Here is a 23877-nt window from a genome sequence, read left to right on the forward strand (position 1 = left end):
CTCCATATCAATGAATTAGAATATTGTGTAAAAGTTAATTTTCTTCCATAATATAATTCAAAAAGTGAAACTTTCATATATTCTCAATTAATTGTGCATAAAGTGAAGTATTTAATACAATAAATTGTTTTAATCTTGATGGTTATGGCGTACAGATCATGAAAATAAAAACAATCCTATCTCAACAAATTAGAATATTTCACGAGACCACAAAAAATGATTTCTTTAAACAAGAAATGTCGACCATCTGAAAAGCATATTAATGTATGCAGTTCATACTTGGTCTGGACTACTTTTGAACAAATCATTTCATCAATGGGGCGTTGCATGGAGGTGATCAGCCTGTGGCACTGTTGAGGTGTTATGGAAGCCCAGGTTTGCTTTGATAACAGCCGTACATTAATTGTCTCCACCAGGCCGAAGGCCTGGGGAGAGAGTATGTTTTGCACTCCGTCCGTCCGTCCGTGTGTCCGTGTGTCCGTGTGTCCGTCCGTCTGTGAACAGCTAATCTCCGGCACCGTTAACCCGGTTGATGCCAAATTTTGCACACACACTCCCTGGATGCCAACGATGAACCTCTGCCCCAAAATTTCCAGAATGGCCTGTTATAGCGCCACCAGGAGGCCGCTTTGTGCAAAACAAGTTTTTGGACAGTACACCTACATATTTTGTCCAAACATCACGCAAATTGGTACACAGTCTCTCTAGAGCCATTCAACGAAACGGGTCTTTCAGATTTCTCAGACTCCATCCTGATTGGCTAAGATTGGCTTCCAAAGTTTGCAGGAGTGCTCGGTTTCAAACAAAATGCTGCAAATCATGAACACATCATGTGATTTCCGTGAAATTGTGCACGCACATTCCCACTAAGCAGAGGAAGAAATGCCCCATGAACATTTTCAACTCAGCCTCATGGTGGCGCTATAACTGGCCGAAAAGTGTTTTTACCTCTAACTGCACGGATCTGTGAATAACTTTGTATGCCAACTCCCTAGAGGCCAAGGAAAAACCTTTGCCTGGAATGTTTCACATCTGCTCTTTATAGCGCCACCAGGAGGCCGACATATGTAAAACACATTTTCTAATATTACTCCTTCAGATTGTATCCAAATTTCACGCAAATCGGTACACATGCTCTCCATAGTCATGTGATCAAGACGGGTTTGTTTGATTTCTCATAATCCACCCTCATTGGCTACGATTGGCTCCTAAACTTTTCAGGAGTAGCCCGCTTTGTACCCGTTTTGTACAAATCGCCACAACTACTCAATGCAGCGTCCGATTGTGGTGAAACTGTGCATGCATATTCCCACTAGGCTTTGGAAGAAATGCCACTTGACCGTTTTCAAATCAGCCTCATGGTGGCGCTACAACAGGCCAAGCCACGACACACACACACACACACACACACACACACACACACACACACACACACACACACACACACACACACGCACACACGTTTATATTGCTCCTAAACATTTTGCCAAACATCACACACACACACACGCACTGGTGGAGACCTGTGCCCAGAAGGGCACTTTTTCTAGTTTGTATTGTTGAGTCTCTCTTGACAATACAACCTAGATTCTACACAAACTACTAGTACATCAGTTAGTTTTGGCTCTGTGGGCAGGTGCCAAATCGAGCTGGAAAGAAAAATTAGCATCTCCATGAAGCTTGTCAACATACAGAAGCACAATGTACTCTACGCTGTGTTGAAACCAGCACTGTGTGCCTCCGTACACTGACAAGCTTTATGTTGATCTTCCTTTTCAGGCAGCACTTGGCACCTGCCCACAGAGCCAAAACTACTAGTAACTGGTGTACTGACCATGGTATTACTGTGTTAAAACTACTAGTAACTGGTGTACTGACCATGGTATTACTGTGTTAAAACTATTAGTAACTGGTGTACGGACCATGGTATTACTGTGTTAAAACTACTAGTAATAATTGCCCAGAGTTATTTAATCCATTACATTATAGCGCCCAGTCGATTTATAAACACGGACCCCTTTTCCGGACGGACCGGCGGAAGTTGTTGATGTGTATGTAGCAGCTAACAATAGCCACACCACTCTAGAGTCGATCGACAACAACGGGAGACAAGAATAAATCTATCGAGACTAGCGACTGGACCGCGGAGCGCCGTCTAACACAGGATCTTTTTTCATAAAAAGACGGGATGATTAAGATCGCGAGTTATGAACGTTTTAAGATTTTCGTTTTCATCAGCTAAACAGGGGAGGGAGTTTTTCGATGAAGTCTCACTCTTGCGCGTCACCGAGGAGAGCCCAGCAGGCGCGCCTGGGCTATACAGCCATGGGATCTGTTCTCGTATCAATAAACTTCGTCTTTTGGACAATACTTCGTCCTGAGCGTCGGGCGTTACTAATAGAAAGGACAAAGAACTTCGTCCTGGGCGTTCAGGGTGGTAACTGGTGTACTGACCATGGTATTACTGTGTTAAAACTACTAGTAACTGGTGTACTGACCATGGTATTACTGTGTTAAAACTACTAGTAACTGGTGTACTGACCATGGTATTACTGTGTTAAAACTACTAGTAACTGGTGTACTGACCATGGTATTACTGTGTTAAAACTACTAGTAACTGGTGTACTGACCATGGTATTACTGTGCTTAACTGACCAGCCAACTGGCCTGACCTGAACCCCACAGAGAATCTAGGTTGTATATGAGACTGAACAATACAAATTAATTTACGGCTGTTATCAAACAAACCTGGGCTTCCATAACACCTCAACAGTACCCCAGGCTGATCACCTCCATGCCACGCCCCCATAGAGCACCCAAGTCTGACATAAATATCGGTAGAGGGTGCAAATACACAGGTTCATAGAGGGTAGAGGGTAGAGGGTGCAAATACACAGGTTCACAGGTAGAGGGTGCAAATACACAGGTTCACAGGTAGAGGGTGCAAATACACAGGTTCACAGGTAGAGGGTGCAAATACACAGGTTCACAGGTAGAGGGTGCAAATACACAGGTTCACAGGTAGAGGGTGCAAATACACAGGTTCACAGGTAGAGGGTGCAAATACACAGGTTCACAGGTAGAGGGTGCAAATATACAGGTTCACAGGTAGAGGGTGCAAATACACAGGTTCACCGGTAGAGGGTGCAAATACACAGGTTCACAGGTAGAGGGTGCAAATACACAGGTTCACAGGTAGAGGGTGCAAATACACAGGTTCACAGGTAGAGGGTGCAAATATACAGGTTCACAGGTAGAGGGTGCAAATACACAGGTTCACCGGTAGAGGGTGCAAATACACAGGTTCACAGGTAGAGGGTGCAAATACACAGGTTCACCGGTAGAGGGTGCAAATACACAGGTTCACAGGTAGAGGGTGCAAATACACAGGTTCATGTACTTTTTATTTGCATTGTAATCCACATCGGGGTATTTTAGATCGCCTCATATAAGAACTGTGTTTGAAAAATAAACATGTCATCCAGATAAACATCATCCAGGCCACTTCACTCATATGGATAAATAAACATGTCATCCAGAGGCCACTTCACTCATATGGATATGAAGAATCAACTGACAACGAAAATCATATATGAGTGACTGACTGTCGCAAACGATACAGAGACAATAACACCGAGACAGCTTGTTTATTTTTGGACCACAATGCTTATAGAGTGTCGCAGTCCCGCCCCCTCGAGAGACCCGGAAAAGAAATCCCCGTTACTTTTCCTCATAGACTTTTCAGAAAGTATTTATTTAAAGACATTTATGCCGCGGACAAAGCCAGCTCTTGTCGTGACAAATCATGACAACAAACAATTTTTCGGGCTGAACAAATAATTAGAAAGAAGAAGAAAACGGCAGGTTACAACACTTTTTTTGTTGTTTTTCTTTTTTGTAATTATTTGTTTGGTCAAAAATATTGTGTTTGTTGTCATGATTTGTCACGACAAGAGTTGGCTTTGTACGACGCTTAAAAGGTCTTTACATTTCAAAACGTATTTACGTTTTGAAATGTCTATGGAAAAAATGCATTGGGAACTATTTCCTGGGCCTGGCGTCGTCATGAAAGGGGGCGGGACTGCAACGCTCTATAGTAGATGATATTAAGATCACCCCATGTTATTCTCCATAGAGAAATTACTTCCGTGAACCAGGGGAATCGAGGGGATGAGCGAGTGACGTCAGGACTTTAGAACCAGGGGAATCGAGGGGATGAGCGAGTGACGTCAGGACTTTAGAACCAGGGGAATCGAGGGGATGAGCGCGTGACGTCAGGACTTTAGAACCAGGGGAATCGAGGGGATGAGCGAGTGACGTCAGGACTTTAGAACCAGGGGAATCGAGGGGATGAGCGAGTGACGTCAGGACTTTAGAACCAGGGGAATCGAGGGGATGAGCGAGTGACGTCAGGACTTTAGAACCAGGGGAATCGAGGGGATGAGCGAGTGACGTCAGGACTTTAGAACCAGGGGAATCGAGGGGATGAGTGAGTGACGTCAGGACTTTAGAACCAGGGGAATCGAGGGGATGAGCGAGTGACGTCAGGACTTTAGAACCAGAGGAATCGAGGGGATGAGCGAGTGACGTCAGGACTTTAGAACCAGGGGAATCGAGGGGATGAGCGAGTGACGTCAGGACTTTAGAACCAGGGGAATCGAGGGGATGAGCGAGTGACGTCAGGACTTTGGCGCTCTATTGATGAAATGATTTGTTCAACAGTTCAGTTCAGACCAAGTATTGACTGCATACATTAATATACATTTCTCGTTTATAAAATAAAATATCCTAATTTGTTGAGATAGGATTCTTTGATTTTCATGAGCTGTACGCCACAATCATCAAGATTAAAACAAAAAAGGTTTTAAATACATCACTTTATGCACAATGAATTGAGAAAATATGAAAGTTTCACTTTTTGAATTATTTTACGGAAGAAAATTAACTTTTACACAATATTCTAATTCATTGATATGGAGCTGTATATGATGTATTCTGTACGTTCACATGGTGTAGCCTATACACACACACACACACACACACACACACACACACACACACACACACACACACACACACACACACACACACACACACACACACACACACACACACACACACACACACACACACACACACACACACACACACACACACACGGTCTGCTAAAGACAAGAAAACACAAGAATGCCAATGGCTTGTTTCCATTGGGGTCTTTCATAGGCTACTCAATTAATCAAATCAATCTTTTTAGCATACCTTGGAATGTACTGTAGCCTACTTCCCTGCACTTGCCCAGCCAGCCAGCCAGCCAGCCAGCCAGCCAGCCAGTACTGTAGAAATCCTGCTTTCATGACGACGCCAGGCCCAGGAAATGATTCCCAATGCATTTTTCCCTCATAGACATTTCAAAACGTATTTATTTAAAGGCGGTTACGCCGCTGACAAAGCCAACTCGAGTTGTGACAACTCATGACAACAAACACAATATTTTGGACCAAACAAATAATTACAAAGAAGAAAAACAACAACAAAAAAAGTGTTGTAATAACCTGCCGTTTTTTTCTTCTAATTATTTGTTCGGCCCAAAAAAATGATTATGAAAAATGTCATGATTTGTCACGACAAGAGTTGGCTTTGTACGAGGCTTAAAAGGTCTTTAAATAAATAAGTTTTGAAATGTCTATGAGGAAAATGAACGGGGAATCATTTCCTGGGCCCTGGTAGGGGGCGGGACTGCGACGCTCTATTTCTTTTCAGAGCTCAGACCAAGAGGAAACCTCGACTTCCAGTACCTGCGTGAAGGGGGCGGGGACAATATTAGGAGACGGGAAGAATGTTGGAGTCTATTCATTTCCAATGGGTGAGTGAACGTGAACTCAGCTTCTGAACCATTCCATAACTCCATGGTAACTTAACTAAATACTGGACCAACATATTCATACTAAAATGGCTTCTTTTAGCCACCAAAATGTGGAACGCCCTACCAACAGTCATTAAGACATGCGAATCCCTTGACTCCTTCAAAACCGCTCTCAAAGGGCACCTACGGACGGCTGCAATTCGAAACTGGCCCCTGTAAAATCGGAATCCCTCAAACACGGACGCAAGGACAACACAAGAGACGGTCGCGGCCACACAGCCAACTCAAGGTACGGCCACTGAGCCGACTTGGGGACCCAACTCAAGGACAACACAAGAGATGGTCACGGCCACACAGCCAACTCAAGGTACGGCCACGGAGCCGACTTGGGGACCCAACGCAGCTCCTCCAAGGAAAACAAACAAATGAACGGAGCTGAACGTGAATCCCCCCCCGCCGCCCACCCCTTTTTTTCCCTCACTGTATATGTTTCTTTTCCCTTTTTACCTCCTTTATGATGAATTCCTGTTCTGTCCTTTGTCTATATAGAAGTGTCTATTTGTACGTCTCTAAATGTTTTTGATGAATTGAACATTGTGGACCCTCTTGTAAACAGGTGTAATGCTTAATTGGGTCGTCCACTCACAGTTAACAGCCTTTGTATTGAGTTTGTGCTTGAAATGTACTGTAATTCTGCAAACTGTTATACATTTTTCAATCAATCAATCAATCAAACAAACAAACAAATCAGGAGAAAATCTACGTTTGTTATCGACCTTACTTTATCCCAGCAACAAACTCTCGTGAGATTTGAGATGAGTCAGGAAGCCTCTCTCTCCATCTGCAATTTGACGGACAACACATAGGGGGCTCTGGCCCTATATTTAAGATGAGAATATGTAGATAGCCTATATGAATATTATAACGTGAAATGGATGGACATATTCAAAGTGAAATAAAACGTGTGTTCCAATGCTTAATAATATAATTTTCCATAACTGTCTTAGACTCTTGGTTGGGGCTGATTTGGGAAATGGGAATCATGGGAATCCTGACTTTTGCCTATACTGGGGAGGGAGAGAAGCAAAACACACCATTCCGCCTCTAGTGGCTCCGATGAAGTTCATCTTCATTATAGACCATCTCTGTATTGATGAAGTACTCTCTGTACTGATGAAGTTCGCCCATCTTCATCTATAGACCATCTCTGTATTGGCTCAGATCTGCTCTACGCTGTTGTTTATCCTGTGTGACAGTGCCCCCTGGTGGACTGCATCCATTCCTGCACGGATAATCATCCATAGAGTGAAACGCTTCTGTTCTCTGGACCGTTTATAGATCTGATAAATGTACTGTTCTCTGGACCGTTTATAGATCTGATAAATGTTCTGTTCTCTGGACCGTTTATAGATCTGATAAATGTACTGTTCTCTGGACCGTTTATAGATCTGATAAATGTATAGATCTGATATAGTTATAGATCTGCTCATATTATTGGTAGACATTTTGTCATGTTATTTAATGATGTTTATTTTAGGCCACGCTGAAAGTCTACCACAGCTTACATGGTATGGCAGTAAGCCCTATAAATTGGGGGTCCCAAAGAGAGGGGAAAAAAAGCCATTACATGGGGGTCCGTAGACTAATTCAGGTCAAACTGGGGGTCCTTGAAATGAAAATGGTTGAGAATCACTGCTAGAACCATAATACAAATCTTCCTCTTATGGGGGTCCCTGGCACATCTTATGGGGGTCCCTGGTCCCTATGGGGGTCCCTGGCACATCTTATGGGGGTCCCTGGTCCCTATGGGGGTCCCTGGCACATCTTTTCAAATGGGGGTCAAATCAGACTGTGTGTACTGGTGGTCAGTACAACAGTATCAGACTGGTTGTACTGGTCAGTACAACAGTATCAGACTGTGGTTGTACCGGTCAGTACAACAGTATCAGACTGTGGTTGTACCGGTCAGTACAACAGTATCAGACTGTGGTTGTACTGGTCAGTACAACAGTATCAGACTGTGGTTGTACTGGTCAGTACAACAGTATCAGACTGTGGTTGTACTGGTGGTCAGTACAACAGTATCAGACTGTGGTTGTACTGGTCAGTACAACAGTATCAGACTGTGGTTGTACTGGTGGTCAGTACAACAGTATCAGACTGGTTGTACTGGTCAGTACAACAGTATCAGACTGTGGTTGTACTGGTCAGTACAACAGTATCAGACTGTGGTTGTACTGGTGGTCAGTACAACAGTATCAGACTGTGGTTGTACTGGTCAGTACAACAGTATCAGACTGTGGTTGTACTGGTGGTCAGTACAACAGTATCAGACTGTGGTTGTACTGGTGGTCAGTACAACAGTATCAGACTGTGGTTGTACTGGTGGTCAGTAAAACAGTATCAGACTGTGGTTGTACTGGTGGTCAGTACAACAGTATCAGACTGTGGTTGTACTGGTCAGTACAACAGTATCAGACTGTGGTTGTACTGGTCAGACTGTGGTTGTACTGGTCAGCTCCAAGGTTTTAATGTGTGTGTGTCTGTCTGTGTGTTTCTATGTGCAGGGCGTTGCTGAAAATGAGCACTTGTGCTCAGCTACTACCCTGCAGGGTAAATAAAGGAAACAATAAAAAAGGTCACATTTAGAATGTCGCGCACAGGTTGGTTGAACAGGTTGGTTGAACAGGTTGGTTGAACAGTCACAGGTTGGTTGAACAGGTTGGTTGAACAGTCACAGGTTGGTTGAACAGTCACAGGTTGGTTGAACAGGTTGGTTGAACAGTCACAGGTTGGTTGAACAGTCACAGGTTGGTTGAACAGTCACAGGTTGGTTGAACAGTCAAATCAATAACCATAACAAAAGAATATTATATATTTATATCTTTTACAAATTATTTTATTTCAGCATAATAGTAAGAAGCCTCTCCTCTCAATTCAATACAGTTGTAACTAATTGGATCACAGGGGTACATATTAGTTAGCCCATTTTTACAATAATCAATGTAACATTTTTTAGGAAGTTATTTCGTATGCACTCATTTTTCGCCTACACAAAAAAAAAATCAATATCAAGATCCTGTCTTAACTGAGGACCATAACTCTGCATGCACGACTAAGAATAAAATAAAAAAACAACTAATTATTGTGATAGCTAACTTGTTATGCTGTTGTTTTACCTAATACCATTATTCAATATAATTCACTACAAATACCAGGGACTTTATAATAAAAAATAAAAGAAAAACATCTTTTTTTTTTTCTTCGTCTTCTTTCTTTTTGGTAGCACTACTACGGTGTCTAATGAACATGTTGGGCTTCTTCAACTGCACTGATCCAGATTCTGTGGAGATGAGAACCGGCTCCGTCTAAAACCTAAAACCTAGTACAGTCTGAAGGAGAGAAAAAATATCCATCTCTCTTTTTTTTGTCTTTTGTCGGGTTTTTTTCTTCCTTTCACTCCAGTGTTTACATTTTCAGAATAATAAAAAAAGGTCCTTGAAACGATCGGCAAAAAAACAAAAACAAGAAAACGTGACGAGAGAAACGACTCCTCCGACGGAAACGGGTTTCCCTTTTTTCGTTTTCGTCCGAAAAGTTCCATCTCGTCGTTATTTTTAACTGATGATCCGAGACTCAAGGATTCTATTGCATTTTAACAATGAGATTGATAACGATACTTAAAAAAAACAAAACAAAAAACGAAAATAAAATAAAATAAACTGTTAGGGATTTAACAGGTGAAGTCAACTATATATATATTGCCCTTTAGCCACTGTGGTGTGTGTGTGATCATGTTAGCGGCATTAGCATTAGCATATGGTACAACGCAATCTCTCAAACCTGGCCCTTCGACTACATACGGTTTTCACAATGTTTACACCAAGTCACTTGAATCTGAACAGTAACAGTAGATTTCTAAGCACACTTGAACTCGTCTGAAATGTCAAATTAATATATATATATATATATATATATCCACATACACCTCGTTCAAAAATAGCCAATCTACGAGCTTGCGGCGTGTCGCGTCGTGTCACGACACGTCTTGAGCTTGTAGATCAGCTCTTTCCCTTCGTCTTGAGCTTGTAGATCAGCTCTTTCCCTTCGCCTTGAACGACTTGCACAAAACAGGGACGACACGTTGAGAGCCTCGGGCCAAACATTGGAATACGACCCGAAATCTGAAAGAGGACTTTTCTTTAAAAAAAAAAAAAAAAAAAAGAATTTGTTACGGCACGACGCACTGACTGTTCACGTCATTTGAACAAAGCCTACCAACAGCTAGGAACCAGAGAACCCCAAGACCTACCCCACGATGCCACATCAAGGCTCAACACTGGGACACTTTCAATAAAATAAAATACAAACATTTCATACATGTCTCTCTACACATTCATGTTAATTTCATCTCTGTAAATTATAAAACCCTCGATTGCCCATAAATGGATCGAAGCAATCCACTTTTGTTAATACATGGGTTAGAACTAGCCCCCTTTCGGGACCCTCGTTTACCCTTTCTGCATTTTGGGGTCGGGTACCCGGCGGTACCGCCGGTCCAAAATGCAGAAAGGGTAACCGAGGGTCCCGAAAGGGGGCTAGGGTTTGGAACGTTGCTATGCCATCACAGACTAGGGGACGCAACAAAGTCTCTCCATTCTGTCCATGACTAGGGTTTGGAACGTTGCTATGCCATCACAGACTAGGGGACGCAACAAAGTCTCTCCATTCTGTCCATGACTAGGGTTTGGAACGTTGCTATGCCATCACAGACTAGGGGACGCAACAAAGTCTCTCCATTCTGTCCATGACTAGGGTTTGGAACGTTGCTATGCCATCACAGACTAGGGGACGCAACAAAGTCTCTCCATTCTGTCCATGACGAGACAAGACGGCCGCTTTTTTTTTTGACGAGACAGGAAAACTGAAAGACAGTCAAAAGAGACTGAAAGACAGTCAAGAGACTGAAAGACAGTCACATAGTGTCTTTCAGTGCATCAAGGTATTCCAAAATGTCAAAGAGGCCTTTAAAATAATTATATATAAACAAAAATTGTCCTACAGAAAAATCCAACTTGTGACGTTTTCCTTCCCCGTCCCGTCCATCTCATTTGCATTTTGGCTTCTGTAATTATACAACATATACAATATTAAACAGGTTCCGCTGGAGGGTCAAGTGTGAGAAATCCTTACGTTATAAACAGCTATAAGTATAAAAAAAAAACCTACCTCTGACTAATGAAAGACCTTTTAATGAACAACAGCAGGAGCAAAGCTCATCGTAGGAACAGAAACAAATCGCCCGCTAACAATTATCATTTAGCACTACAATGATTATTCCTGTATCCGCACTTAGTTTTAAGGCCAAGCCCGACACCATAACAGACATCCATTAAGCACACCAGACCACGTAATATTTCGGATAATAAGAAAAGGCAATTGTTAGTGAGTAGCAGAGTTCACTGCAGCCAGCCGCCCAAGGTTCATTAAATAAGGTTAGGAAGAGAAGACCGTTCGGTGGACTCCATGTTGCTCCTGGAAGGCCAGAAGACCGTACGGTGGACTCCATGTTGCTCCCTGGAAGGAAAGAAGACCGTACGGTGGACTCCATGTTGCTCCTGGAAGGAAAGAAACATGTGCAGTTGAGACCAGGAAGTTGTACATGCACAGATTTGCGCATGTACAACTTTCTGATCTCAACTGCGCATGCGTCTTTCCTTCCAGGGAGCAACATGGAGTCTTCTCTTCCTAACCTATATTTAATTAACCTTGCATCCAGCCGCCATGACGCACTGCAGCCAGCCGCCATGACGCGTGCGCTGCAGTGGGGGAAATAAGTTAGCACTGTTGACGTGGCGTACGACGGCGGCTCGTGAAATGATTACAGAACGCGTTACATCGTCGTCGGTAATAACTAAAATATTCATTGTTTTGAAAAAAACAAAAACAAAAAAAAGACAACCTCCATCGACAAGGAGGCCATTTTCTTTTCGTCTGGTTTTAGCGCCACTTGTGAAGCCGTCGACTTTTTATATTATCGGCGACGGCTTATCGGAAAACAAAACAAAACAAAACACAGCCCCGCGAGAGGAGGCTGTGTCTCATCCTAGTAAATATATCTGATCCACAAGAATAAAACAATTAGTTGAAGGAAAAAAAGGCAAATGAAGAGAAGAAAAGAAAAAACACTAAGGCCACAATATTGTGTAAATCCACTACTCTCACAGTGTGAGAACCTGTACCTACTGTACGGTACAACCAGACTTTAAACCAACGGTCTACAGACGGGGGGGGGGGGGGGCGGGGTTGTACTGTAGTAGTTCTCTGTACAGACGGGGGGGGGGGTTGTTCTGTAGTAGTTCTCTGTACATACACGGCTTCAAGTACAACAGCCTAAGTGAGCTCTTGGTGGGAGGGTGTGGTCGGGGCGGGGCGGGGCGGGGCAGGGCTCGCTATATAAGGCCGTCGTCCTGTACCATTTCCTGAGTCACCGGCGTCACCGTCCGTACGAGACACAGTACATGGTTGAGACTCAGGCCTGAAGGAGAGCTCTACGTGACCCCCGAGCCTTTTTACGTTTAGTCGCGGCAGAACGAGATTATATATATATATATATATATATATATATATATATATATATGAGCCTCGGTTATGCTTTGCCACACGGTCTAAACTAACAGTTGTAGGGCGCGTGGCGCGGTTGGACACCGTCGTATAACAAAGAATACAACGTAAGCGAGGCTTTAAGTCACGATAACGCTGGCGGCACTCCTCATGTTAACGAGAAGAAAGCAGTCAGTCAGTCGAGTAGTTTAAAGTAATAATGTTAATGTGGTGCAGACGGTTCTGGTTCTGGTGGGTACCAGTGGTACCAGTCCATGGGAAACAACCAGCTCTCATGTTGCATCCTGTAGGATTCTGGTTCAGTTCTCAGGTGTTTTTCGGCTCGGAGGAACTTCCTCTGCGTAAATCTGAACTAGATTCCTATTGGATACAACGTGAGTGAACTGGATTCCTATTGGATACAACATGAGGGAACTGGATTCCTATTGGATACAACATGAGGGAGTGCTGGTAACTCTTTCCTATGGACTTGGAACTGGACTTTTTCTGTTACATCGACGACGTCGCGCTGCCTGACATTAGTCTCTTCTTTAGACAAAATGATTAAACGTTATTTTGTTTCCCCCCCACCCACCCCACGCCTCCCAGCAGCCCCCCCCCCCCCCACACACACCCCTCCCCCCCTCTCTCTCTCGTTGCACATTTTACAGTTCGTCGGCGAGGATGAGTATGTGAACTTCCTGCTGGCGTGAATTAACTTTTGGCCCATTTTGTAATATCAAAAATATGTGATCGCCACAAAGTCCTATTAGTTAAAGAATGAGTTACATTTCATACTATTTACACAAAGAAATCATTAAAACGGTAGTCTCTTTGCCTCTAGATAAATCCACCCCCCCCCACCCCCCTCAGGAGCAGAGCATTGCTTCCCTGCTCTTTTTGGGTAAAGCTCACTTTTCAAGAACCCCCCAAATCTAATCTAGATTTTGTACAGCAGGCGTCCCTTAGGGCCGATTCATACTCCTATTGTACGGCTGTTTCGGCGCTGTAGAGCCGGCTCGTCAGAAATTTTCAGTAGCACCGAAGAAACGGTACCCGCCCCCCCGAACCTCAAATGACATCACATTGTAGGCTCTACGGAGCCCAACCCACTTTTATTCGGCTCTAAAATAGGAGTATGAATCGGCCCTTAGTCGTACGCTTGTTTGTTCTACTGGTTCAGCTCTACTGGTTCAGCCTGACCTCAGTTCTACTGGTCCAGCTCTGCAGCTGGACCTCAGCTCGACTGGTTCAGTTCTACTGGTTCAGCTCTGCAGCCGGACCAGTAGTTCTACTGGTTCAGCCTGCAGCCGGACCAGTAGTTCTACTGGTTCAGCTCTACTGGTCCAGCCTGCAGCCGGACCAGTAGTTCTACTGGTTCAGCCTGACCTCAGTTCTACTGGTCCAGCTCTGCAGCTGGACCTCAGCTCGACTGGTTCAGTTCTACTGGTTCAGCTCTGCAGCCGGACCAGTAGTTCTACTGGTCCAGCCTGCAGCCGGACCAGTAGTTCTACTGGTTCAGCTCTACTGGTTCAGCCTGACCTCAGTTCTACTGGTCCAGCTCTGCAGCTGGACCTCAGCTCGACTGGTTCAGTTCTACTGGTTCAGCTCTGCAGCCGGACCAGTAGTTCTACTGGTTCAGCCTGCAGCCGGACCAGTAGTTCTACTGGTTCAGCTCTACTGGTCCAGCCTGCAGCCGGACCTCAGCTCTACTGGTTCAGTTCTACTGGTTCAGCTCTGCAGCCGGACCAGTAGTTCTACTGGTTCAGTTCTACTGGTCCAGCCTGCAGCTGGAAATCACGTGACTTTATGACGTTTATCCAAAATGACCTAGAAAGAAACACTTCCGCAGGAGGTTCAGATACGCTTCTCTTTTGCCACCAATAAGTAGAAGGAAAAAAATAAAATCACAGATGAATCCCGTCTTGCTGCGAAAAGGATTCAGGATAAAAGGATTCAACTCCACTGGCCTTCCCCAAAGTACCGCCAGAAGCAGATATATCTCAACAATAATTACTTTTTTTTTGCAAATAAACAGAAAGGAAAAACAAAAATGGAAATAAAACAAATAGATTAAGTACAAAAACAGACCTCCCTTTATCGCAGAAAAGTCGTTAAAAAAAGAACAAAAGAAACAGAAAAAAGGGAAATACAGTAAAATACAACGGAACAAAAAAAAAACAACAAAATGTCCCTCTTTTTTCATAATAATCCCCAAGAGTGCAGCAGCTGTATTAGGAGGTTCAGTCTGTGCTTGGGTGCGTGTTGGAGGCCACCACAGGGGGGCACTGCAGCGCTGAGTAGAAGAGGCCCTGCGCGGGCGCTGCGGGCAGTGGCAGCCTGGCCCTCTGCTCTCTGTGATGATGGAGGAGGTGGTGATGGTGGCGCGAGAGAGAAGAGGAGGCGGAATGTCAGACGGCCAGGCGGCCGGGCGGCGGGTGCAGCGGGCTCCAGGTGGGGGGCGCGGGCGGCGGGGGCTCCTGTTGGGCGTAGGGCTGGCGCCCCGGCTCGCAGCATGGCTGGTTCTCCACCTTGGCCACGCCGCGGCCCTGGCACAGGCGCCGGTGCCGCAGCAGGCGGTCCGTCCGCGAAAAGTTCTGTTTTTTGGGGGGAAAAAGAGACACGTTTTTTTTAGATAAGCTATAAACCAGTATCTGCCAAAGTATAAGTAAGAGACCTTCAAATGTAACCTTAAGAGGTGGCTTAAAGCAAACCAAATCTGTAATCACGAGTAACTTTTATTATTACTAGCTTCCTTTGTCACTGGTACTACTGTACTATGTTTACTTGTTTTTGTATTGTATGTCTTTGTACGGATACCTTTTACCACTTTGTAAGAGCCTGCTCAGGGACTACAGATGAAAACTAGCCTATGGCTAACTCTGGCCCATTTACATGGATTTGAAAAATGACGTGTTGATTAATGTGCATTGTCCGTTAAATAAATACAAAAATAAAAAATAAATAAATAAAGGGAATAGGGGGTGCTACCTTAGTAGCCCGGAACTATTTAATCCATTTCATCCATGTGACCATCATTTATAGCGCGACAACTTTTACCAGCGCACCGGAAGCTGGTGTGCATGTCTGTGTAGCAGCTAACAATAGCCACACCACTCTAGAGTCGATCGACAACAACGGGAGGTAATAATAAATCTATCGCGACTGGACCGCGGAAGGCCATCAAACACAGGATCTTTTTTTCAGAATTAGACGGGATGATTTAGATCGGGAGTTATGATCGTTTTAAGATTTTCGTTTTCGTCAGCTAAACAGGCAGGTAACATTTTCGATGATGTGTCACTTTTTGACACGTCATCGGATCGGGCAACAAGCGCTCCTAGGCTCTAGAGCGATGCGAACGGTTTTGTTATCATTAATCTCCGTCCTATTTATCAATCTCCGGCTTGGGCACTTGGCCATGACCTTGAACTTGACGGATAACTCCGCCCCGGGCCTCCAAGGTGTTAATGGTCCAATGTTGTCACATACGTGATAAGGTATGTTTTTGTACATGTTAACTCGAGCTAGGTTCTAAACAAGAAAGCATGTTTACAGTTGTTGCACAGAAATTAAGTAATTTTACAGAAATGAGAGACTCCATGCAGTCACTTTAGTAGAGCGCTGCAGAGGTAGAGCTGTTGTGTGTCTGACTTGGCCAGGTGATGGTCGTTGATGCTCATTAACACTGTGACTTGGCCAGGTGATGGCCGTTGATGCTCATTAACACTGTGACTTGGCCAGGTGATGGTCGTTGATGCTCATTAACACTGTGACTTGGCCAGGTGATGGTCGTTGATGCTCATTAACACATCAAGAGTTTGAGTTTGAATCTTTATTTCCGTCATTTAAAAACAGGGGGGGGGGATAAATCATAAAATAAATGATTTTTCTGGAAAATATTTTTTTGTTTAAAATATCGTGAAAAGGGCCATATCGTGAACCTCATATCGTGATACGAATCATATCGTGAGTTGAGTGAATCGTTACATGCCTACTTTATATCATTCCCAGCTGCGTTACATTGATCTGTAGCTGAAATGGGGTAGGGGAGCACTTGATTGCCTTACAAACCCAGCTGGCCGTGCGGGCGTCTAAGCACCGCCCCGCGCTCATATGACTGTGAATGTGTGGCTCCGGGCGGCCTCGTAAATACATCAAACACCTCTTATTCCCCCGTCACAGAGACTGGTCGAGTAAAAACAAGGAAGTGTGTCTCACTCTGGCGGCGCAACGCGGCGCAAAGCGTAGCTACTTTTATGAATTAGGAATAGTTTGAGGATAAATTGCTTTACGTTTATTACCGTTTTAGGAAAGCAATAAACCGCTAAGCGTCAGGTCTCACCACGCCTCTTTATAAAATACCTGCTAACCTGAGACCTCTTGTGGCTTATTGCTTTAATGAATGTTGTTACGTACATGATAAGATAAGTTTAACTCTAACTATAATAATGTTGTTACGTACCTGATAAGATAAGTTTAACTCTAACTATAATATTGTTGTTACGTACCTGATAAGATAAGTTTAACTCTAACTCTAATAATGTTGTTACGTACCTGATAAGATAAGTTTAACTCTAACTATAATAATGTTGTTACGTACCTGATAAGATAAGTTTAACTCTAACTATAATATTGTTGTTACGTACCTGATAAGATAAGTTTAACTCTAACTATAATAATGTTGTTACGTACCTGATAAGATACGTTTAACTCTAACTATAATAATGTTGTTACGTACCTGATAAGATAAGTTTAACTCTAACTATAATAATGTTGTTACGTACCTGATAAGATAAGTTTAACTCCAACTATAATAATGTTGTTACGTACCTGTAAGATAAGTTTAACTCCAACTATAATAATGTTGTTACGTACCTGATAAGATAAGTTTAACTCTAACTATAATAGTGTTGTTACGTACCAGATAAGATAAGTATAACTCCAACTATAATAATGTTGTTACGTACCTGATAAGATAAGTTTAACTCTAACTATAATATTGTTGTTACGTACCTGATAAGATAAGTTTAACTCTAACTATAATAATGTTGTTACGTACCTGATAAGATAAGTTTAACTCCAACTATAATAATGTTACGTACCTGATGGCATCTCTCACACTGATAAGGCTTCTCTCCACTGATAAGATAAGTTTAACTCCAACTATAATAATGTTACGTACCTGCTGGCATCTCTCACACTGATACGGCTTCTCTCCACTGTGCACACGCTTGTGTCTCTCCAGGTGGTAGCGCTGGATAAACCTCATATCACACATGTCACAAGCAAAGGGCTTCTCTCCTGAAAGAGCACACATGGAACGTGGTCAGTGGATGACTGACCTCAGCGTCTCACACACACACATCATGCAGGTGAGTATATTGGTTGTGCTAAGATTTTCTCTCTTACCCATTACATTTCCAACATCTACAAACAGAAAAAGATGAAAAAACACTCGCCCTAGCGATAAAAGACAATTGTATAGTTTCAAGCAGCTGATAATTGATATACTGTATATATATATTTTTTTAAATGCCCTTTGTCATCAACTCATTATGTGTAGATCAGAGTGGAATTTCAAATTTTCATGTCCCAGATCTACGCAAACATGGTGCCCCTGAAAAAGGATTTAAAAAAAAAAGGTATTTGTTTTTGAGGCTGGTTCAACATCCCATCAAATGACTTGACAATCCAAACTCCACTTTGTTCCTATGTTGTTGTTTTTTCTTTCTTCCCTGTCATGTTGTTGTTGTCAATTTGTTTCAAAATCATTACATATAATTTTTGGGGGTCCTTGACAAACTGTCAGGATGTAGAAGACATCTTTTTTTGTAGAATCGGCCTCAGGTTTAACTGGGTTAATATATGATGTGTATACGGTAGATTCAGTGATATTAATATAATATATGATGTGTATACGGTAGGTTCAGTGATCTATAGATTATATGATGTGTATACGGTAGGTTCAGTGATCTATAGATTATACGATGGGTATACGGTAGATTCAGTGATATTAATATAATATATGATGGGTATACGGTAGATTCAGTGATATTAATATAATATATGATGTGTATACGGTAGATTCAGTGATGTATAGATTATATGATGGGTATACGGTTAAGGTAAATGGGGACGCATACCCGTATGAGTGAGGCTGTGTCGTTCCAGATGGTTACGCTGAATAAACCTCATGTCACACATGGAACAAGCATACGGCTTCACCCCTAATACACACAGAGCAATACGTTAGCCCCGCCCTACAGACCTCCACACAGCAACAACATCAACAACAACGCTTCACAACACGCTCAATCTACGACTACAGATACATATACAGCTCATCCTAAGCTTACACATCTAGAAGTAGAGATAACAGCTCATCCTAAGCTTATACAAAATGTGCCTACTTATGACGATCCACTTTGGAACGTAGCTTTCCAGACATGTTTAAAAAGGTAGGGTAAAGTCATTTTCTTTGGTTAAAATAAAGTGCTAAATAGCTCCATGTTCTGACGCTACTCGTTGCATTAAGAGTGTTTGTTCGTTAACAGGAAGTCTCCAGCTCTTTATTAAAACAGAGAGATCCCATTTCCAGGTCGGGATACCAATCTCATCCAATCAGGAGAGAGAACGCAGTCAGGATTACAGATTAACCCATTCTGGGCGAGAACCCCTTTTGGTGTTTTAACTAAGCATTATGTTATACTTTAACTATTGAAAAATAGCAGATCTACAAGCTCATAGCGCGCCACCGAGTGGCACGCTACGAGCTTGTAGGTCTGCTATTTTTGAAAAATCGTAAAAATGCGGCACAAATCTTTGAATATAATTATATTCTTTCAGAGCGAACGTTTTTTTTATTTCGACGTCAGGCCTAAATGATGAATGGGTACGCTCTCCTGATTGGCTGAAAATGTTTTTTCCTGATTATTAAAGAGCTGGAGAGACAGACAGACAGACCTCTGTTACTGAACACACTGTCTAGCAATGATTACTGTCACAATATAGTGATTTAACCTTCTAACAATAACCTTTTTGTTTTAACCAAAAACATATCACTTATCCTAGCTTTAAGTTTATGAATCCACCATTCAAATGATTTAATGACATGTGTCTCAACGTCTAAATAGAGAATTATCTCACTGACGTTAATAGAGTTGGACATAAATGTGGAGCAAAGCACTTTCAAAGCACAAAAGCTTCGGGGTGTTCTAAAACTAGCAGGTAATCTACATATTATGGGGAAAAAAACACACGCCTACTCAATGTGCACGGATCATGGTGTCACTTCTTGTCTAACAGGTCTATTTCACCTCCAATGATCATTTTAACATCCATAACTCATCAATACATCTGGCAGGAGTTCTGCATTTTGTTTGATCCAAGTGTTCTACATGTTTTCAAATGGAAAAGGAACTAGGGGCTCCATCTTGCGCCACCCTTATCCCTTATCCCTAAACGTATTTGCCATTTTTTACTATTTTGAAACTAGCCGATCTACATCGAGACATTGCGAGCTTGTAGATCAGCTAGTTGAACGATTTTAAAAGGTTTTTTTAAATAGTAAAACATGGCAAATTAGTCTAGGGATAAGGGTTAATGGGTGGTGCAAGATGTAGCCCTAGATGTTATCTCTCTGAATACATTCCGTCCTTTAGAGGTCGTGCCATTATTTACCTTGTGTGGGCGTTTTAGTACCGAGGGAACTAAGCTGATTGAATCTAACAGGGTGCTGGTGGCTTAGTATCGTTACAGGGCGCTGGTGGCCTAGTATCGTTACAGGGTGGTGGTGGTTTAGTATCTTTACAGGGCTCTCTGGTAGGATCAGAAAAACAAAAAAACACAATTAAAGGAAATTCTAGCTCAACGCAGAGATCAAAGGAACTACATATCCTAGCATCGACTAGCGCCTTACACATATAGAACTACATATCCCAGCATCGACTAGCGCCTTACACATATAGGACTACATATCCCAGCATCGACTAGCGCCTTACACATATAGAACTGAACTACATATCCCAGCAATCGACTAGCGCCTTACACATTGGTTAGCGTTCAGGTTACATTCCCTCCAAATCAACACATTCATGAATTGCCCGTCAGCATTATTGGCACACTTCCTAAAGTTCACATTGTGGGAATTATTTACGGTCAAAATGTACCGTGTGTTCAAAAGCCATATCTATGTATTCCACCCATGTTTGATCCCAGTCAACAGCGTCAGTAACTGCAGTGCCCAAAGCAGCAACACTCTCAGGCCATATTATTTCTATTTCCATGGTAACTTGTCTCCAATGTTCTTAAAATGAAATGTGAAAAAACTGCTCACTCCTCCTCTGCAAACATGCTGTGGCAGTTAGACTGGTTTTCTAACCCCATGTATGTACAGTATAAAAGGCTGTGTTCCGTTAGGGATATACCTTAGAGAACGTACAGACACATAGAAATAAAACAGTGATGCATCAATTTGTTGTTGGAATCATATAGTCTTTCAGAACAACAGAGGAGAATTTACCATTAATTTTTCCCCATAGACGTTTTAAAAACAAATTTTTTTGGGGGCCGAGTATATTATATAAATATTAGTTCGGCCCAAACCAATGTGTTTATTATATGATATTATAATTATATTATATAATTATTAGTTCGGCCCAAACCAATGTGTTTATTATATTATATTATATTATATTATATAATTATTAGTTCGGCCCAAACCAACGTGTTTATTATATTATATTATATTATATAATTATTAGTTCGGCCCAAACCAATGTGTTTATTATATTATATTATATAATTATTAGTTCGGCCAAAACCAACGTGTTTATTATATTATATTATATTATTATTAGTTCGGCCCAAACCAATGTGTTTATTATATTATATTATATAATTATTAGTTCGGCCCAAACCAACGTGTTTATTATATTATATTATATTATATAATTATTAGTTCGGCCCAAACCAACGTGTTTATTATATTATATTATATTATATAATTATTAGTTCGGCCCAAACCAACGTGTTTATTATATTATATTATATTATATAATTATTAGTTCGGCCCAAACCAATGTGTTTATTATATTATATTATATTATATAATTATTAGTTCGGCCAAAACCAACGTGTTTATTATATTATATTATATTATTATTAGTTCGGCCCAAACCAATGTGTTTATTATATTATATTATATAATGATTAGTTCGGCCCAAACCAACGTGTTTATTATATTATATTATATTATATAATTATTAGTTCGGCCCAAACCAACGTGTTTATTATATTATATTATATTATATAATTATTAGTTCGGCCCAAACCAACGTGTTTATTATATTATATTATATTATATAATTATTAGTTTGGCCCAAACCAATGTGTTTATTATATTATATTATATTATATAATTATTAGTTCGGCCCAAACCAACGTGTTTATTATATTATATTATATTATATAATTATTAGTTCGGCCCAAACCAACGTGTTTATTATATTATATTATATTATATAATTATTAGTTTGGCCCAAACCAATGTGTTTATTATATTATATTATATTATATTATAAAATTATTAGTTCGGCCAAAACCAACGTGTTTATTATATTATATTATATTATTATTAGTTCGGCCCAAACCAACGTGTTTATTATATTATATTATATTATTATTAGTTCGGCCCAAACCAACGTGTTTATTATATTATATTATATTATATAATTATTAGTTCGGCCCAAACCAACGTGTTTATTATATTATATTATATTATATAATTATTCGTTCGGCCCAAACCAACGTGTTTATTATATTATATTATATTATATAATTATTCGTTCGGCCCAAACCAACGTGTTTATTATATTATATTATATTATATTATATAATTATTCGTTCGGCCCAAACCAACGTGTTTATTATATTATATTATATTATATAATTATTAGTTCGGCCCAAACAAACGTGTTTATTATATTATATTATATTATATTATATTATATTATATTATATTATATTATATAATTATTAGTTTGGCCCAAACCAATGTGTTTATGGTCATGATGTGTCAACTGGGCTGTTGTCTTTGTCTGAGGCATATTGTGCCTCATACGTGAGGCTTACAGGTCTTTAAATTAAATACGTTTGAAACGTCTATGGGGGGAAATGAATGGGGAATTTTCTGGTGGTGCCGTTGCAGGGGGCGGGACTGCCACGCTCTACTGACTATAGAACATTAGGGGGTCTCATGGTCAAGATGTGAACCTCCTAGTCATCAATACCTGCCCAATTATCACCCCCCCTGTGCGCGCGCACGCACGCACGCACGCACGCACGCACGCACGCACGCACGCGCGCGCACACACACACACACACACACACACACACACACACGCACCCCTAACGTCCCTCACCGATGTTAACTTTTTAACTTAAAGCCCCAATGCGCAATGATCTTCTTAACATGCAGTACCTAATGATAAATATATGAAAGTGTACACTAAAATGAAAATGCCTATGTGCAACAATAGTTTACTTTGCAGACTTTGAGAAGCACTATCACAACAATTCATGTTTTTATCTGCTAAATATCCTCTCCATGCCCCTTGTAAGAATATAATCCCACACAGAGAAACTGACTTGTTGAAGTGTCTACTAGTTTATTTGTGCCAACAATTCTGGGGGAATCATTTTTGTTGTTTTTTTAAGTGGAAACCTATAAATAGTACCTATTGTTATGTAAAATATGTTGCTTAGTTGTGCCGCCCAACGTAAAACGTCCCTCAAACTGTCCCACTAGGAGTGACTGCTGATTCCCTACAGAGAAATAAGATGCACTGGACACATACCTGGATGAGTTCTAACTTCTAACCCTACAGAGAAATAAGATGCATGGATGCATACCTGGATGAGTTCTAACTGTACAGAGAAATATGATGCATTGGACCCATACACTAATGAGTTATAACTTCTAACCCTACAGAGAAATATGATGCACTGGATGCATACTTGAATAAGTTCTAACTTCTAACTCTACAGAGAAATAAGATGCATTGGACCCATACGCTAATGAGTTATAACTTCTAACCCTACAGAGAAATAAGATGCATTGGATGTATACCCGGATGAGTGCTAACCCTACAGAGTAATCAATAAGAGGTGGGCTGCAGGGTGAATTGGACGCATACCCGAATGAGTGAGGCTGTGTCTCGCCAGGTGGTAACGCTGAACAAACCTCATGTCACACATGGTACAAGCAAAAGGTTTCACACCTAAACGCAAGAGCATCAATGTGTTACTTTTATTTAAGCTTCTTAAAATCAGTGTTTCATCATCAATAATATGCAAATAATCATTTAAAATGTTCCTGTTCAGAATTGATGGGTTGTTAACCACTTTTT

General features: G+C 41.4%; 1 protein-coding gene and 2 long non-coding RNA genes across 3 annotated transcripts in view; 2 read left to right on the plus strand and 1 right to left on the minus strand.

The window, feature by feature from the left end:
* Window positions 1-8739: 8739 nt before the first annotated feature.
* Window positions 8740-10193, plus strand: LOC306927586. Its single transcript, XR_013790545.1, has 2 exons — window positions 8740-9886; window positions 9929-10193. It is a non-coding gene; the product is annotated as an uncharacterized lncRNA (long non-coding RNA).
* A 226-nt stretch (window positions 10194-10419) lies between these two features.
* Window positions 10420-10827, plus strand: LOC306927587. Its single transcript, XR_013790546.1, has 2 exons — window positions 10420-10466; window positions 10679-10827. It is a non-coding gene; the product is annotated as an uncharacterized lncRNA (long non-coding RNA).
* Window positions 10828-13119: 2292 nt separating this feature from the next.
* Window positions 13120-23877, minus strand: part of znf740a (zinc finger protein 740a) — a 48442-nt gene continuing 37684 nt past the window's right edge. Inside the window, exons 22-26 of the mRNA XM_079507436.1 lie at window positions 23665-23748; window positions 20150-20287; window positions 18613-18696; window positions 17652-17770; window positions 13120-15063 (exon numbers count right to left, since the gene is read on the minus strand). Coding sequence (XP_079363562.1) covers window positions 14878-15063; window positions 17652-17770; window positions 18613-18696; window positions 20150-20287; window positions 23665-23748 — 611 coding nt within the window. The 3' untranslated portion in view covers window positions 13120-14877. The remainder of the gene's footprint in view (window positions 15064-17651; window positions 17771-18612; window positions 18697-20149; window positions 20288-23664; window positions 23749-23877) is intronic.

This window comes from Electrona antarctica (genome assembly GCF_951216825.1).
Source record: "Electrona antarctica genome assembly, chromosome: 8".
In the NCBI taxonomy this organism is placed as follows: domain Eukaryota; kingdom Metazoa; phylum Chordata; class Actinopteri; order Myctophiformes; family Myctophidae; genus Electrona; species Electrona antarctica.